Source organism: Rhinopithecus bieti, unplaced genomic scaffold (assembly GCF_001698545.2).
Source record: "Rhinopithecus bieti isolate Rb0 unplaced genomic scaffold, ASM169854v2 scaffold_24392, whole genome shotgun sequence".
Lineage (NCBI taxonomy): Eukaryota > Metazoa > Chordata > Mammalia > Primates > Cercopithecidae > Rhinopithecus > Rhinopithecus bieti.
The window spans coordinates 4,022,774-4,041,101 of record NW_016812542.1 but is presented as its reverse complement, the minus strand read 5'-3'; the positions used below and the strand labels follow the sequence as shown (position 1 = coordinate 4,041,101).

The 18,328-nt window shown below is 49.4% G+C and overlaps 1 protein-coding gene across 12 annotated transcripts in view; it reads right to left on the bottom strand.

The window, feature by feature from the left end:
- NAV1 (neuron navigator 1) overlaps window positions 1-18,328 on the bottom strand; it is a 288,276-nt gene that overhangs the window by 176,817 nt on the left and 93,131 nt on the right. For all 12 annotated transcript variants that reach the window (XM_017896463.1, XM_017896464.1, XM_017896466.1 and 9 more), the window contains one exon: window positions 15,677-15,780. In XM_017896463.1, the coding sequence (XP_017751952.1) occupies window positions 15,677-15,780 (104 nt within the window). The remainder of the gene's footprint in view (window positions 1-15,676; window positions 15,781-18,328) is intronic.

Sequence of the window (18,328 nt, the reverse complement as noted above, 5' to 3'; positions counted from 1 at the left end):
TTCCTTCCTTCCTTCCTTCCTTCCTTCTTTCCTTCCTTCCTTCCTTCCTTCCTGGTTATCTTGCTCTCTCATTTGATTTGGTGTTTTGGCCTGGTCCCTTCCCCCGTCTTTATTCCTCTTTGTTCCTCTGTACCTTGTCTCATGCTCTCATGGGATATCCTATTCCCCAAATCCCAAGTCCTTTTGCTTCCTTCAAGAAACAGCTCTTGAAATTCTGCCTCTTTTGAGAAGAGAAAAAAGTGTTGTCAATAAGAGAAGCCTCCTCCCTACCATCTAAACCTAGTGCTTCACACTTTGTCCTACATGAAATGTCACCTGTCAGTTTATAAAATGGAAGATGACTTCTATGCACATCTCATGGATTAATTCAGTGCCAATCCCCTTGAGTGCCAGTCTCTGTGCACTGTCATTCTTTAAAGGGTCTTGCTGTGGCCAGGTGGTGGTCCCTTTAAATGGCCATCTTGGCATCCAGGAAGTTTCTGACACTCCCTAATGTGACTTCTCCCTCTGTCTGGCTCTTTTTTGATTCTTTTCACATCCCGTGAGTTTCCCACTATCCTCTACTGCAGTGGGAGCGCTGTGCTGCCGTGGCAACAGCCATTCCAGCATCAGTCGATAAAACCAATATGTGCAGAATGTTTCCTCGAGTGATTCCTAAAAAGAGAAGGACCTGCACTGTCACATTATCTCCAAACCCAGCCCTGAGCCCCTACCACTCAGTCATTTACCCCTTCTCTAGAATGACAGGCTTCAAATTGTCCTCTGAAGAGAGATCCTACCATCAGTGATCAATGAAGAGGCTATGTGATGAGGGAGAGGCCTGACTGGGCAGGCAGTGGGTGCTGGTGATGTCAGTAACCAAGTTTCTAAAGGGGAGGTGGAGAAAGAGGCTGGTTTGGAATCATGAAAGTCCCCAATCCCCAGCGCCCCAAAGACCAGCTCATCACCCCACTCCTCTCTTTCCAAAGGCATTGGTAGTTTCTGGAATGGCGATAGGATGAGTGATTTGACCACATCTGTTGACAGATAACTTAAAGCAATTTGAGGAATGAAGATGTAGGCATACAGCCAAGGAGACGCATGCTGTGTGATTTCACATTCTCACACCCCTGTGATTAGAAACGGATGTAATCCGGGTGTCTGTGGGGGGTCTGGGGAATCTGTCAGTTGGGATTGTGTTAGGAGAACTGGGGGTCAGGGAGAGCCAAAGACAGGAGAGGGTGGGAAGGTGGCCAGGCTGTTCCTAGCTCATTGACCTTTAAAGGTGACCTTGGGGCCCGGTGTGGTGGCTCAGGCCTGTAATCCCAGCACTTTGGAAGGCTGAGGCGGGTGGATCATTTGAGGTCAGGAGTTCGAGACTAGCCTGGCCAACATGGTGAAACTCTGTTCCTATTAAAAATACAAAAATTAGCTGGCCGATAGTGGCACGCGCCTGTAATTCCAGCTACTTGGGAGGAGAATCGCTTGAGCCTGGGAGGCGGAGGTTGTGGTGAGCTGAGATTGCACTACTGTGCCACAGAGTGAGACCCTGTCTCAAAAAAAAAAGAAAAAAGAGAAAGAGGGAAGGGAAAGGAGGGAGGGAGAGAGAGAGAGAAACAGACAGAGAGAGAGAAAGAAAGAGAAAGAAGAGAAAGAAAGAAGAAAGGGAAAGAAAGGAAGGAAGGAAGGAAGGAAGGAAGGAAGGAAGGAAGGAAAGAAAAGAAAAGAAAAGGAAAAAGAGAGAGAAAGCAGGGAGGGAGGGAGGGAGGAAGGGAAGGAAGGGCAGAAAGAAAGAGAGAAAGAGCAGGGAGGGAGGGAGGAAGGAAGGGCAGAAAGAAAGAAAGGAAGGAAGGAAAGAAAGAAGGGAAGAAAAGAGAAGGGGAGGGAAGGAAGGGAAGAAAGAAAGAGAAAAGGAAGGAAGGAAGGAAAGAAGGAAGGAAGAGAGAAAGGTGATCTTGGGAGAAGGGGAGATCTGAGGGAGGGAGAAGGGGGCACATGAGCCCATACTTGGCTTCCTGCAGGGTTATGGGCAGAGCAGGGGAGTTTTTTCTTGATTTCTAGGACCATAGTCAGGATCTGGAGAGCAAGGGCTAGGAACCCAGCCACATGGCTCTTCAAGCCTAGCCCATTCACTCTGGACCAGCATGGAGCTGTCACTGCCCAACTGAGTGACAAGCATTCTCCATACGTTTTCTCTGCTTAGACGCCTACCATGAGGTCTCCTCATCACCGCTCTAGCAGATGCCAACACCCCTGCCTTTGTGGAAAGCCCTCTAGCCATTGCTCTCCATTTCTTTTTGTCCTTTTCTCCACCATGTCATTCCCTCATGTCATTCCAGCTAATCAGCAGGGACTTTTTGAGCACCCAAAATGTGGGACTTCTTGAGTAACCCAAAACTTTACTCCCAGTGAGATGGGAGCCTCGGTAGGCTGGGAGCAGAGAGTGACATGATCTGGCTTTCCTCTTGAAAAGGTCACTTTGGCTGCTGTGTGAGGAGCAAATTGCTGGGCTCAAGGGCAGAAGCAGTTGCAATCACCCAAGCCAGGCTAGGGCTGTGGAAATAGCTGACGGCTGAGCGCGGTCTTGTCTGCATCTGGATGACCAGCTCCTGACTACTCGTGCCGTGCTCAGTGCCAGCTACGATAGGTGCTGGAAGATACCACAGAGAACAAACAGACCAAAATTCCTGTCCTCGTGAATTTATATTCTAATGGATAAGAAAGACAATAAATTAGAGAGAGATGTTAGTTACTAAAAAGTGCTAAGAAGAAAAAAGCAGGAAGGGGAATATGAACTATCCAGGGGCAGGGGTGAATGTTCCATATGGTGGCCCAAAAAAGCCTGCACTGAGAAGGTGAACATTTGAGTAAAGATCTCAAGGAAAAGGGGGAGCAATTTGGGAGCCAATGGATATCTGGGAGAAAAGATTTCCAGGCAGAGGGAACAGCCTACCAGGATCAAAGGCCCTGAGGGTGCGTGTGCCTGGTTTTCTTTTCATTTCTTTTCTTTTTTTTTCTTTTTGAGACAGGGTCTCACTCTCACCTTGTCACCCAGGCTGGAGTGCAGTGGTGCAATCACAGCTTACTGCAGCCTCGACCTCCTGGGCTATAGGTGTGCACCACCATGCCTGGCTAATTTGTGTGTGTGTGTGTGTGTGTGTGTGTGTGTGTGTGTGTGTGTAGAGGCAAGGTCTCAGTATGTTGCCCGGGCTGCTCTCAAACTCCTGGGCTCAACTGATCCTCTGGCCTCGGCCTCCCATAGTCTTGAGATTACAGGTATGAGCCACTGCATCTGGCCGTGTCTGCTGTTTTCAAAGGAAAGCAAGGAGATCGGCATGACTGGAAAGAAAGGAAGGGAGAGGACAGTGGCAGGGGATGTGGTCAGAGAGAAAATGTGAGGCCTGTGCAGAGAGGGCCTTTTAGGTCATTACAAGGGCTTGGCCTTTTATTCCCAGTGAGATGGGAGCCTTGGCAGGATGGGAGCAGAGAGTGATATGACCTGGCTTCCCTCTTGAAAAGGCCACTTTGGCTGCTGTGTGGGGAGCAAATTGCTGGGCTCAAGGGCAGAAGCAGTTGCAGTCACCCAAGTGAGAGATGATGGTGGCTTGGAACTGGGTGGTGACTGTGGTGGCAGTGAGAAGTGGTCAGGCTCTGGATATATTTTGAAGCTGTTAGAATTTGCTATTGGCCAAATGTGGGTGTATGGGAAAGAGAGGAACCAAGCATGTCCCCCCAAGGATTTAGGCCTGGACAACTCTAAGATTGGAGTTGCCATCAAGATGGGAAGGCTTCAGGAGGAGCTGGTTTTGGAGGTAGAATTAGAGTCCTCTCTTCTCCCTGGCCCCTCTTGAGGCCAAATCCACCTACTCTAAGCCGCCTTCCCTGACTCTCCCCACGCAGTTCACTGCAGCCACTTTAATCATTTCCTAATGTTCAGGGCTGTCATTCGTCATTCACCCATTGGTGTTTTCCAAGGATCCATCTTCGATTGAACTTTTTCTCAAAACCCATCCCAGCTCTGTGCACACAGTGGGCTCTCAAAAACATTCGGTGAATGACGATCGATTCAGTGAATGAATGCGTGACTCAGAACAGATGTGTAGGGAATTGTAAACAGCAGTGACCTCTTAATATCCCGTGGCAAGACACAGTGCAGCTGGTGTGTGGAATGGAAGCCAAGCTTCTGGGATGGTGGCCCAGCAGCATCTTTTCTCCCTTCCCTGAAGCCCTGGGCCAGAGTGAGGCCAGTGGACCCTTGCCTTGCTCCTTTGAAGGAAGCTCCAGTTCTTCAGAGGAATGACCTTGGGGCATTCAGGGATGAGACCCTCTTCTGCCCCTAAATCTCTGCTCTGCCCAGAGGCATGGGGAGAGTTTCACCACACCTCTGCGAGGCAGGGGGGAAAAGTGGGCAAGGTATACTCACAGCCCAGGCAGTAATCCCAGCTGGTACTTCAGCCCCATTCCCCACTCCCACTTGCTGAAAAAAAAAGGAGACACTAGATACAGTGGTCCAATATGGCTGCTCTGGGTGGCTCACACCTCCAGGGCCTCATCCAGGAAGCCTTCCTAGATTGGTCCATTAGCCCCGCCACTGCCTTTGCTTCGCCAGGGCATTGGTAGTTGAGACATTTCTGTGGACACTGCAGGTCCCCGGCTCACCCTCTCTGGCCCCAGAAGACTCCCTGAGCTCAGTGTGGTTGGGGATTTTTCCTCTGGGCTACAGATCAGGTGTGTGGGCTCCAGAGAGAGATTTATTGTCTTCCTGTCTATTGGGGAAAACGAGGCAGAGAAATCTAGAGGCTGGGAGTGGAGCCAGAGGTCATGGGCCTCAGTCTGCCCTCTGGCTCAACTGTCTCGGGGGAGCTTCCAGGAGGGTGGAAATGCCGAGAAATTCTAAGCTACAACTCACATTCCTTGGAGCTCACAGCTGCCTGGACACAAATTCCTATGCCAACAGGGCACGGGTAGAGCAGGGATGAGCCTGCCCGTCGTGTGAAAGGACCGGGGCAGAAATGAGGTCCCTTAGAAGGAAAACAAGTCAACTCTAGTCACACAAGTAAACAAGACCAGAGCCTGAAGCCCATGTCCCCAGCTGGAGGCTGGGACTCCCCAAGCTGGGACAGGGACGGGGCACAGGCCCTCCTTTCAGAGGCAGGGCTCGGGGCTGTGTAGCCCTGGAGAGAGTGGAAACTGGTTGAAGGCTCCTGGGAGGGCCTGTTCCAGACCTGGGAGGGGAGGATAGGAGCTGGAATCCAAAAAACTGGCCCCTCCTTCAGTCAAGGGTTTCTCAGCTAGAAAGTCAGGGGCTAGGGAGGTCTGACTCAGGGCTGACTGTTGTTTCTCCCAAGTGTTCTGGCCCCCAGGCTAGAACATGGGACTTGTATTTCTCGTGACTGGTTTCTCAGCAGAGGAGCCCTGGCAGTGCACAATAAGGCATGGGGTTTCTCCTTCCTGTCCTTGGGGAGTGGGGTCCAGATCTCCAAGCATTGAGACCTCCCTTCTTTTAAAGCCAGAACTCCATGATCTCCTGCAGAGAATCATCTCTCTGACCTGATGACCTAAATGGCCTCCCAGGGAAGGACAGTCTTCCGGCCTCTGCTATCTGGCTGCCTTAGAGGCCAGTGCTGGCCAACACGCACTACTCAAGCCCTTCCCCACTCTGGCTTCACCTGCTGGTAAACTTGCCCTCTAATGCTTTCCTCTAAATGCCCCTGGTCCAGGTCTGACCCCACTCCTGCACCTTTGCTTTGCTCTGCCCTTTTCCTGAATGCCTTCTGTTATATGAATTCAAATCCAATTCTCCCTTCAAGGCCCAGCTTCAGAGCCAGCTCCTCCAGGAGGCCTTCTCAGACTACCCCATCGCACACTGCTCTGCCTTTCCTACCCACTGATTATAGTCAGGGGCCGTGTACCCACATTCTGCCTACTTATATCCCAGGGAGATATCCTCTCCTGCCAGTGGAATTGTAAGTGCCCTACATAGGTTAGTTAGTAAGGGCTCACTGATGCTTGCTGAACTGAAGGACAGGAGAGCATACAGTTACTAAGCACCTCCTATTGCCAGGGACCCTCTTAGACATGTAATGTTCATCATTTCATAAAAGCCTTTGAAGCAGGGGCTATCATTATCTTTTTTTTTTTTTTTTTTTTTTTTGAGACGGAGTTTCACTCTGTCGCCCAGGCTAGAGTGCAGTGGCCGGATCTCAGCTCACTGCAAGCTCCGCCTCCCGGGTTTACGCCATTCTCCTGCCTCAGCCTCCCGAGTAGCTGGAACTACAGGCGTCCGCCACCTCGCCCGGCCAGTTTTTTGTATTTTTTAGTAGAGACGGGGTTTCACCGGGTTAGCCAGGATGATCTCGATCTCCTGACCTCGTGATCCGCCCGTCTCGGCCTCCCAAAGTGCTGGGATTACAGGCTTGAGCCACCGCGCCTGGCCATTATCTTCATTTTACAGAGAAATACACTTGCCCAAGACCACACAGCAGGCTGCTGGTGGAATCAGAAACTGAATAAAGCTCTGTGTGTGTTCCACATCTTCCCATAACTTCATGCTATTACCATGTAGCTATTTCTAGAGACTTGCTTAATGTAATAACTGCATGTGATTCCAAGACATATAGAACCCAACAGCAGGAAAGTCTTGGATCCTGGCAGAGAAAGGGGGACTGGGCATTAGAAGGGGGAGTGAAGAATGGGAAGGAGGGCCCTGACTCTCCTGCCTATCCTGCTGAGGAGCTCCTGTAACCCAGACACCTGCTGCACCTGAAGTCTGCATGGGTCTAGGACTGCAGTCACATTAAGACTGCCCCACAGAATCCTGGGAGTGAGAATGTGGCAGAGGAGAATCTTTCAGACAGAGCTGGTGGTCTGTAGCAACACCAGTTGCTTCATAGCTCAGCTCCATGACCTATGTCCTAGGGTCTTGGTCACTTTCAGTGGACCTGACAGTCCCAACAGGTCAGGATCTTCTGAGGACTTCCCTAATCTCAAGTCTTGGGGGTTCTGGGTTGTCTTCTTGATTTGCTATGTGACCTTAAGAGAATATATACAGCTGGTCATCTAAGAAATTGGGTGGGGGTAGGAGCTAGAAAATCTCTGCTCCCTCTGCTCAGGGGCTTCTAGTAGGGAAAGGCAAAAGAACACCTAATCTAGGGTACTCTGTCTGAAACTGTACTCCTTTAAAATCAGATCTCTGTGCTCTTCAGGCTAATAAAGAGCCCAGGAAAAGAAGTCCAGATGTTTCCCACATGTGCTTTTCCTGTATGTTGCCATGGCAACTGTCCCATACACACCACTGGGGTGGATATTGCACACTGGGCCCCAGCAGAGCTCTGCACCACCCAGGTACATCGCCCTTAGACCATGACCCACCCAGATCTGTTGTCACGGCAACTGCAGGCCTGGGAAGGAGAACTCCAGGCAGGCAAAGGAAGGAGAGGGTAGGGTGTGTGCCTGTGGCTGTGCCCATGTGTTGGATGGGGACAAGCGAACTCCTTGTGTCAGCATGTGTCCTTTGGGATGGGCAAATCTAGAGTTGAATTTGACCTGTCCATGAAAAATTGGATGTTTTAAGGTCATTAAATCATAACACTAAGAGGGACCTTGGAGATAATCTTATTCTGTAGTAAATCCCCTTAATTCACTGTTGGCCACACAAACCCAACAATCTGATGAGGAAAAGCACAAGGCCCAAACCTGTGGTGACTTTGTCAACAGTGATGACATCACTACCCTAGAACAGAATTTCTTAATCTATGTTCACAGACTGGATTCTGGGGGTTCACAGTACCAGCCATCAAACGTAAGCCAAATACTGTAAATATGTCCATTTATCTGGGGGGATATATTGTAATATCAGCTAAATTCTTAAAGAGGTTCTTGACTCTAAAAAAGTAAAGCCAACTGCAAAAGTAATGAGAAGCTTTTACCCATCTGAGTGTGAACCAGCTGGGACAGATGGTTTAAAGAAACTTGGCCTTCTTACTACCCTAGAGAGAAAGATATTCCCATTTTGTGGCTGCACTCATTTTCTCTGCTGGCACCTCTGTGCTTTATTAGAGTTTTGTTAGGTTTTTGAATAAGGCATTAAACCTAACAGAGGAATGCCGTGGACTCATATTTCAATGAATTTTAATAGAATAATCACTGGCAATTACTTGGAATATGAAAATTGCTCTGCAAATGTTAAGAATATTCATTGGTGTGATGGGTGGGAGTTCCAATGCCATGATGAGAACGTTGCCTTTCACAGGGCCTGATGTCATCACAAGGGGCTTACCACCTCTGTGCTCCCTCCTGCCTGCACGCAACCTCAGATTCTTCAGCGGGAAGGATGCAGTGAGCTCATGAGGTCAGCTCTTGCCCCTGGACTGTGCCAGTGTTTATACGAACCTCAGGCTGCTCTCCTTCCACTTCCACTGGGGCTGAGCTCTCCTCCTGCCAGGAAGTTCTCTTATTTATCTGACCTCAGTCATTCATACCTCAGGACACTCTCATTTCCTTCTCCTGGAAGGATTTTCTTGAGAGAAGGGACAGCTGAGCATTTCTCTGCTCTCTCCTCCTCCCTGGGCTCATCTGGTCTGGCGTGGATGGCCCCACACTTGCTGACCCTTCATAAGTTCTGACCTTTAATTATCTTCTGCTCCCTCTGAAGCCTGGGACTCCCACCACCCAGGAAGGCAGGTTTTTTATTCCTTCCGCCCTTTTCAAGGATGAACATTGTGGCTGGGGTAATTCTCAGCATTTAATCTCTCTGGCTATTGTGTCTGTGTCACCTCACTCTCTTCAACTGCCTCTCCCTGGAGCTCCTTCTGTGTAAGCCTGCCCGCAGCCTTATAGTGGGGAGGGAAGTCTCTCACCAGGGGACCCTAATCCTCTTACAAAGGGGTTTGGGGGGGCATGGGATGGTGTGTTCCAGTTTCTGCCCTTTCAGTGGTGCTGCAGGGAGACTTCAGCCTTGGCCGAGACTGGCGTGGAGCCAGCAGTTCTTGAGATAAAGCCCCCTCTGCAGGCTCTCTGTCTGCCCTGGGCCTTCCCAGGGAGACCATAGTTCAGAGTTATAAGGAGGGCTGACCAATCTTTGCCCAGGCATGGGGCAAAGACCTCAGGGGCCAGATCTTCAGAGCTGCACTTGAGGTGAGGCTTACCTGGATTGGCCAGAGAAGTAGGGAGCAGCAGCGGTGGAAGTTTAGCAATTAGTTCCGCCTCCCATAGCTGAAATTTGTAACTGCTCCACAGCTCCCTGGATAACAACCTCTAAAGTTGTATGGAGTAGTCTGATCTGGAGAGATTCCTGTCAACCCGGCCACCTCTCCTTAAGTGTCCTTTTTCCCAGAACCTTTCCATGGCTCATAGACACATGGAGAACTAAACAAGGGGTTGGGATTTTCTAGGAGGAGCTGAATGAAGCAGATCACTGCAGGTTGGAGAGTTGAATCTCTAAAAATCTGCTAAGAGGCTGCCAAGTCCAGGACAGACAGGTATTGGATATAGGGGGTAATTCTCTAGGAATACCATAGGAGAAAGTTTATCACCTTCCTCATCTGTTCAAGCACTCAGGGCGAAGCAGGGTGGCCCACAGACTGCTTGCTTGTAGTCCCAGGAGTGTCATGAGGTTAAAAGCTCTGCTCCTGCTCTTTAGGGTGGGAGACATATTCCAGAGCTGGGGCTTGTCCAGGGCCACTGTGTAGATCATGTACAGCTGCACAGGTTGTATAATGCACAGCTCTAGGCTACATCTTAAAGGGCCCACAAGTGCAGAAGTCTTTGCCTATTTTGTCCACAAATGTATTCCAAGCTTCTAGAATAGCACCTGGAACACAGTAAGTGCTTTATAAAAAATTGGCAAATGGGCCGGGCATGGTGGCTCACACCTGTAATCCCAGCATTTTGGGAGGCCGAGGCGGGCGGATCATGAGGTCAGGAGATCGAGACCATCCTGGCTAACACGGTGAAACCCCGTCTCTACTAAAAATAAAAATTAAAAAAAATTATCCGGCCATGGTGGTGGGCTCCTGTAGTCCCAGCTACCCGAGAGGGTTAGGTGGGAGAATGGCATCAACCTAAGAGGCGGAGCTTGCAGTGAGCCGAAATTGTGCCACTGCACTCCAGCTTGGGCGACAGAGCGAGACTCCGTCTCAAAAAAAAAATAAAAAAAAAAAATTAGCAAATGGATATGAATTTCCTCTGGAGTTGGGCAATGCAGAGGTCCTGGTTTTCTTGGTGCAGCAAGAAACAGGGATGCTAGGTCTTGCCAAGATTTCTTGATTTCTGGAACCACAATCAGGATCTGGAGAACAAGGGATTTGTACTATATGTGGAGCACTCATAGTTGCAAAAACCACGTAGAATCACTCACACACCTTTTAGAGTGGGAGGGCCTGAGTCCAAGGTAGCTGTGGGGAAAAGAGGATCCAAGCTGACCAGCTTCTGCTATTCTTGCCACTCCACTGAAAAGGCTAACATTGGGTCAAATCCACTGCCTTGGGATAAATCCCCTTCCCAGCCAAATATTGTCTTGAAAAGTCAGTCTCCTCCCTCCCCCTGTACTCCTCTAAAGATATAGCATCCAGACCCCTGCAGTTTTGATTTCAAACCCCTCCAGCAGGTACCTTGGATGACCTCACTTCTCTGGCCTCTTCCTTCATGGCTCCTCCCAGAGCCAGGCTGGTGATCCCACTGCCTCTCCTGGCCTCCCTGGGAGAACTCCCAGACTTGAGTCATCTTCCCCTCCAGTGAGGTCATGGAACGTATGGTTAAGAGCATGACCTCTGAAGACCAGCTGCATGGGTTCAAATCCTGGCTAGACCACCTTGGACAAGCCACTTAACCTGTCTGTCCCAGTTTCCTCATCTGCAAAGTGAGTGTGGTAATAATATCACTTGCCTCAGTAACAAATAACACTAAACACATATTGAGCAGTTCTTATGTACCAGTCATTTTCCTAAGCACTTTACCAATATCCATGCATTTAATCCTCACAAAACCCTATAAGGAAAGCACTGTTATCATCCCTGATTACAACCAAGGACACAGGGGCACAGAGTGACCAAATAAGTTCCCCAAGGCTGCACAGCTAGCAAGGGAGGAAGCTGTGATGCAAGGCAAGTAGGGAGTTAGATTCCAAACCTCATGCAGTTGTTAGAAGGATTAAAGGTGCTTATGACAATGCCTGCTTCAGAGTAAGCCCCAGTAAGTGTCGGCTGCTGCTACTAGTGCTGTTATGACCTCCCGTCCCAGTTCTTGGAAGCCTACCAGGTCCTAGATTGTTGCTTTGTTTATCCAACAGGGTCTCCAGAGACCCTCACACTCCCGAGCCACCTCTGCCCCACAACAGCACCAACCTGCTGAAGCTCTGAGAACACGGCTAATATTATCTGCCCCTGAACTCCTGAACTTGTTCTACTTTCTAGTCAATTGTCTGCATGTCTTCTCTCCACGGATGGCTGGGACATAAGGCTCATCTTGGCCTGGAGGTCCCCAGAGGGCAAAGAACACAGCGGTGTGAACTCAGCATGAAATGACATAGGTTTGGAGTGACAGGGATGGCAGTAGCAGCTCGGGACCTGCTCAGATTGAGGGAGATGTGAGCAGGGACTGTGGCTCACTGATCCCATTTCCTTCCTCATTGCTTGGCAGAGGCTAAGAGAGACTGAGTTGAACTTGGACAGTGTGCGACTGAGTGAGTACAGGGCACATGTACAAACATGGGTGGGCGGCAGATGGGAAGGCAGGGAGTAAGAGAAGAGTGTGGCCTTTTGACAAGCCTGGGATGGAATCCTGGCACAGCTTCCTAGCTGGATGTCCTCAGATAGGTTTTATATAACCTCTCTGAGCCTGACTTTCCTATCTGTAACACAGAGTAATAATAACAACTTCAAAGGATTGTATAAGGTATTCACAAAGACTTTACATAAAGCACTTGCCACTATGCCCTGCACATAGTAGGGTGTTCAATAAATGATAGTCATTATTACCATTTAGTTCTTTTTAGTTTTTAAAGAGTCAAAAAGCAGTGGTCCTGGTTTAGTTCACCTGCTAACTTCCTATGCAGTCCTGAGCAAGTCATTTCTCTTCTCTGAGTCTCTTCTCTCTCCCATTGAAAATGAGGCCAAATTTGCGAGATCTGTGAAGTTTGTCAGAGCTTTGACTTCCTGTGTTCTTTGATGCAAGTCATTTGTAGTCCAGGAATACTTGGATTTAGCTTGAAACCCCCAGAACAAACTCCTCTCCCAAAGAGTAGTTACCTACCATTCCTTGCTCCTGCCCCGGGCATGCTAGCTTTGCAAGTTTCCTTAGAATGAAGACTCTATCCCTGCTCTATTTAAAATCCACAAGGCATGAAAAACTTCACTGTGGCTTAAAGATGGAGCCAACTCAATAAGGGAGAAGAAAGAGGAAGAAAAGCAAAACAGCCCTAGTGTGAAGCCAAACTCCACACTGCCCCACCCATTCTCTCTATATATCAACCCTCCTGTGAGAAAGAGGCAGGGAGGATGCTCTGGCTTGTTCCCGATGACACATGCTATGATGAGAAAAAGATCCCTTCATTGTGGGTCCACTTAGTGCTCATTCAAACATGCCACAAAGTGGAAGTCATTAAGGAATCTGCATAAGCCTTGGGGCAACCTTTCGCACACAGCCTCACACACGTGGGCACGCGGTAATGTCAGCCTTGGCTTCTCTTGGCTGTCCAAATTAAGATCTGATGGTGGTCTGTGCACTACCCGGTGCTCACTGTGTCCAAAGGGAGAGTGAGCAGATGGGACCCGTGCTGGACTATCACCAACAGAATCAGATGGGCCAGGGAGGGTCGGGGCATGTGTACAAACATCGGTGGGCTGGGCATTTCCACACTTGCCCTAGGCAGCTGCTGGTGGATGGCCTTCAGGACATATGAAGAACATCCCCAATGCCCCAGGTTGGAGTCAAGTCATCATGGGATTCTCCTCCTGCTATATAAATACTAGAAAGCCTTGTTTGGACTCTACGCCCAGAGTCCAGGCAGATTAAGTAAGAAAGTGGTACAAGGCTGAGAAAGCTCTTTGGCATTCTCCTACTCCCCTCAGAGACTCTGCACTCACCCTCCAAACCCATTCAGTGAACTTGGAGGCCAGAGTGGAGCATATTGGGAAAGGAGCAGAGAAAGACTGGTTGGTCTTTCTCAGCTGGTAGAGAAGAAACAGGCTCATAGACGATGAATTTTAGAGCTCCGCCACCACTTACATTGAATTCCTTACTCATTCATTCAAATCATTCCTTCACCAAAATGCTGACCACCAGGCACTGTGCTAGGTGATGGGGGGGCAAGATGAGTTCATCTTCAGGAAGGGAAGATACATGAGCTTCAAAAAAAGCCCCCAAATCCCCAGCCATCTACAAATTGATACGGAAATAACATGATCAATAACTGTGAAATAACTATGCTGGATTCTGTGAATTATATAAATATTTGATGGAGTACTCTCCAAAGCACCCAATTATCCTATAAAATGGGATAATAAGCTCAGCGCCTTCCTCATGCCATGGGGCCTAGCGAGGGAGGCAGGACCGACTGGCTGCCTTACCAACCCCTATAGGGGCAGGTCACTGGGCACAGCTTCTGGGATCCCAACAAAATCTCTAGATAAGTCTCACTAGAGTGAATCCCTGGGCTGTGAACATCTTGAAGGCAGGTCAAAGTCTTATTTGTCTTTTACCCCAGTGTCAAGCACAGTGTTCAGCACAAGGCAAACGCTCACTGATGGTTTGTAGATTGAATGAAGGAATACATGAATGAATGAGTCATGTCATGCCCCAAGTGACTTTGGGAGTGAGAGGGCAAGGCATGAAATGAAACCCTTCAGTTGCCTCCTCTCTTCCTCTCTTCTCTGTTTTCTTCAAGCTCAGAAGAGCACAGCCTCTTCCACAAGGCAGGCAAATCCCAAATCTCTCTCCCCATCCAACCCATCAAAGAGCTCGGCGTATCCTCGGCAGAGATGGGTCACCATGACAACTAGCTAGCACCAGAGCAGAGGCGGTGCTGTGAACCCTGCTCCCCTTCCCTAGGAGCCTTGGAGAAAACCAGCGTTTCTCACTTTTCTAGTAAAGCCCTCCTCCAAAGGTTCCCCAGCATTCTGTCCCCCTAGAGGAACCCAACCGTGATCTAGCAGACAGTTTCACATCTAACCAGTGAGGGTGGTCTTCCAGCTGACAAGCCTGGGGAATTCCTAATGCTAGTCTGAAGCAGACGTTCAAAGTAAAAGTCCTCTCATCAACTTACCGGATAATAATTGTGAACGAGTGCTGGGTTAGGTGCATGGAGATCATTAGGCTCTAACAATGTGGCATCCACATGAGGAAGCCATTATGCTAACAAAACTGCAAATGTAAAAATAGAGCTCCACATAGTTTCCTGGTTACCACATTCTAATTCTGATGACTTTTCAGTGCCAGAGAAATTTGGTTTCCTTTTGTCCCCTGCCATGCCCTGGTTCTCCTGCATGTATACTTATTGTGGGAGGAGATGGCTTGCTTTGCAAATGTCCAGTCCTTAACCCATAACCCTCCTCCACAAGGCTTGTCATGGACGAATGAGTGTTGCTGCTGTTTTTAGGGTTGCAGTGGCTCCAAGATCACTGCTATAGACCAGGCCTAGGAAGGGCTCAAAAGGTTCCAGCTCCCAGGCCAAGAAGGGAAATCTGGTCACCTGCCCAGCAGGGCACAGAGAAGACAGAAGCAGTACACCATCCTGTTCAATGATCTCAGGGTCAGGCTGTGTTCTAAGCCCCAGTTTTGCCCTGCTGGAGCAGGGCACTGAGACAAAGCTGGAAGACAAACCCTCTGGACAATCTCAGGTTTGTGAAAAGGAAATTCATTACTTTGTTGAGGCAAGCTTCCCTTTGTCTGGAAAAGTAAAGGATTGACCTGGTTCCCTGCAGTGTGCAGCCTCGTGTACCCCTGGTGTGAATCATAGCCATCCTCTAGATACTTTTTCAATGTTGTAAGAAAATCAACACACGTTCCTAAGTGCTGCTGAGTTTTGAATCTGACCCACTTAGGGCCTGACCTATGGTACCTAAGACACTCACTCATCCATGCATCATTTATTTATTCAGAGACACTGAGCACCTGAGGATGCACCCGGGACCATCAGTGCCTCTGCCCTTATGAAATATTGCTGTATTTGAGATTTAGGGATCTTCCTGGTGAATCTCACATTCCTGAGGCTCAGGTGATATGTCGTGACTACAGGATGACACGGGGAAGGGGACATGTGTGGGAGTGGCCTGTTAAAAGTGGTTCTGGGAGGGGAAGCATTGTCAGGCAGAAAGCCAAATGGCTCTGGCCTGCCTCCCTAATTCCAGCACCTTCATTTTTCAACCTGGGCACCACTCAGAACCTGGCTTCACTCCTAGCTTGTTACCTTTGTGTCACGACTTCTCACATGACACACACATGCAGTGACTCCCAGAGCCTGGACATCAGATAAACATGGCACCCCCTGGCCACTTTCCTATGCTGCCCCTGAAGGGCTCCTGGGTTTCATGGAACAATCCTGGGCTGAGTCAAATATAATGAAAACTCAAAGTGCAATTCACAGGTTGATGTCTCCTTGTCAAGAGATGGACCCATCCAGCCTTGGTCACTTCTTCCATGTGGGTAGTCCTAGCGCAGTGGCCTCCCGACCCTAGGAGGAAGTCTCCCCCAGAGCACTTACCCATGCAGGAGAAGCTCTCCTCAGTCTCATGGAGGGGCTCAGTGTAGCCATCAAGGGCCCAGCTGCCCTGGGAGAGGGGGCCAGGTTTCTGGTCAGTTTGCAACCTGTGGGACCAAGAAAGGGTAATCACCCATGGTAGAGGTTTCCTAGTCTCTAAGCCCCTCCATGGGGCTAAGAAAACCCTCTTAGAACTTGGTTCTTCTTCTCTGATAGTGCCCTGCACCACTCAGGGCCAGTCCCTCCCTGATGGGTATGTGCACACGCCTGCCCTCCAGCAGGCAGCAGGCCTTCTGCGCAAAGTTGCGCCAGACAGGGAGCCCCAGAGGACACTGGGATGCCTGATGCTTGTCACCCCGTGCCGTTCTACAATCTACCCATTTCCCAGGAACGTTATCACTTATAGGGCAGAGGGATACCCTAGCAACTCCAGGCCTTCGGTCCTTTGGCTTGCCATGATCCTTGCCCTCAGGATGAGCAGTATGTACAGCCCTGTACATACACACAGGAAGAGCTCCCTCTGAAGCTGAAGTCATTGATTCCTGGTAGCACAGGGGGCACACAGGCTTTGGGCTTGCTCGTAGTCCAGGCAGCTGGTAGGTCAGGAAAGAAGCAGGAGTAGGCTCAGCTGCAATCACAGTGACTCCCGGGAGGACAAGTCTCTTGCTGGGCCCGTTGTGGTAGCAGGAAGGAAGGGTGAGGTCTCTGGGCACCAGCTCCCAAGTGCACACAGACCTCTGAGCACAACCTCAACTGTACAGTTGCTCCCAGGAACAAAGGCTGTGGGAGCTTTCATTATAGGTAATTACCCTAGGCTCTGGGAGCTGGCCCGCCCACCCATCCACCCGCTGTCTCCAGTTAAATGGAGCCTTTGGCAGCTTGGCAGGAGGGGGAGGGGAGGGCTGTGCAGGCAGGAGGGGAAATTGAAGGGCTGGGCCATGGAACCCTGAGAGTCTCCAGTGCCACTGAGATTGTCTTTCTCTCTCTCCAGTTTTCACTTTTTTCAGTGCCTAGATGGCCGGGACTCTGGGCTCAATTTTGCCGTTAACTCACTGTATAACCTGGAGTAGATCTCTTCTCCTCTCTGGGTCTGGCTTCCATCATGGAGTAAAAAAGATGCCCCGCCAAGGCTGGGATCAGTTTTACGGTCTAGGGTTGTCAGGTGTTTGCTGCTTCTGCTCAGCCTTTTCTAAGCTATTTAAACCGTGCTGAGCTCTTTTGTATCTCAGGTCCCTCAGGTGAATGCTGGGTGTAGGGCAGGGTGGGGTGTACTTAGAGAAAGCAGGAAGCCTCATCCTGGCCCCTGGGGGTGTTTGGTATGATGGGGACAATCACCATGTACTACTGTTTCTCTGTCTTTTTTTTTTTTTTTTGACACAGGGTCTCACTGTGTCACTCAGGCTGGAGTGCAGTGGTGTGATCAAGGCTCACTACAGCCTTGATTCCCTGAGCTTAAGTGATCCTCTCACCTCAGCCTCCCAAGTAGCTGGGACTACAGGCTCAAGCCACCATGCCCAGCTGATTTTCATATTTTTTGTAGAGATGGGGTTTTGCCATGTCTCCCAGGCTGGTCTCGAACTCCTGAGCTCGAGATCTGCCCACCTCAGCCTCCCAAAGTGCTGGAATTACAGGTGTGAGCCACTGCACCGGGCTCTTACTGTCAATTAAATGTCTGTTCAAGTACATGAATGCCAAGGGGATAAAGAAAGACTGGGGTTGGTTGGTTTCTTGGAAGAAATTAGAATGGACCTGGGATTTTGAAGCAGAGGATGCAACATACTGGTGAGAAAGTAACAGAACATTCTACTAGGGAGAGGGAATTTTATATAATGTGTCAACTGTTTCACTGATTAACATCATATATGTAAAGAGCTAAGCACAGTGTCTGGGCCAGAGCAGGTATGCAATAACCAGTGTTAAAAATAGGAATAGGCAGCCAGGCACGGTGGCTCATTTCTGCAATCCCAGTACTTGAGGTGGGGGTGCTGAGGCAGGCACATCACTTGAGGTCAGGAGTTTGAGACCAGCCTGGCAAACACGGTGAAACCCCACCTCTACTAAAAATACAAAAATTAGCCGGGCTTGGTGGTGCATGCCTGTAATCTCAGCTATTCTGGAGGCTGAGGCAGGAGAATCGCTTGAACCAGGGAGGTGGAGGTTGCAGTGAGCCGAGATCGTGCCACTGCACTCCAGCCTGGATGACAGAGTGAGATCTAATTTCAAAAAAAAAAAAAGAAAAAAGAAAAATAGGAATAGGCCAGGGTGGTGGCTCACAACTGTTAATCTCAGAGCTGTGGAAGGCCGAGGCAGGGGGATCATTTGAGCCCAAAAGTTTGAGGTTACAGTGAGCTATGATTGTGCCATTGCACTCCAGCCTGGAGGGCAGAGCAAGGCTGTCTCCAATAAATAAATTAAAAACTAAAAATTAAAAAAGGAATAGTTGCAGTCATCATTATTGTGCCATTATATGATGCAAGAGCGGGTGAGGTTGCATCAGTCATATAGGCCAGAAACTCCAATAGCAGAAATATTGAGGACGGCAGGCTTTATCTCTAATCTCAGTCAGCTCTCTCTCTCTCTCTATATATATATATATTTTTTTCTTTTTTTTTTTTTTGAGACGGAGTCTTGCTCTGCCGCCCAGGATGGGGGTCA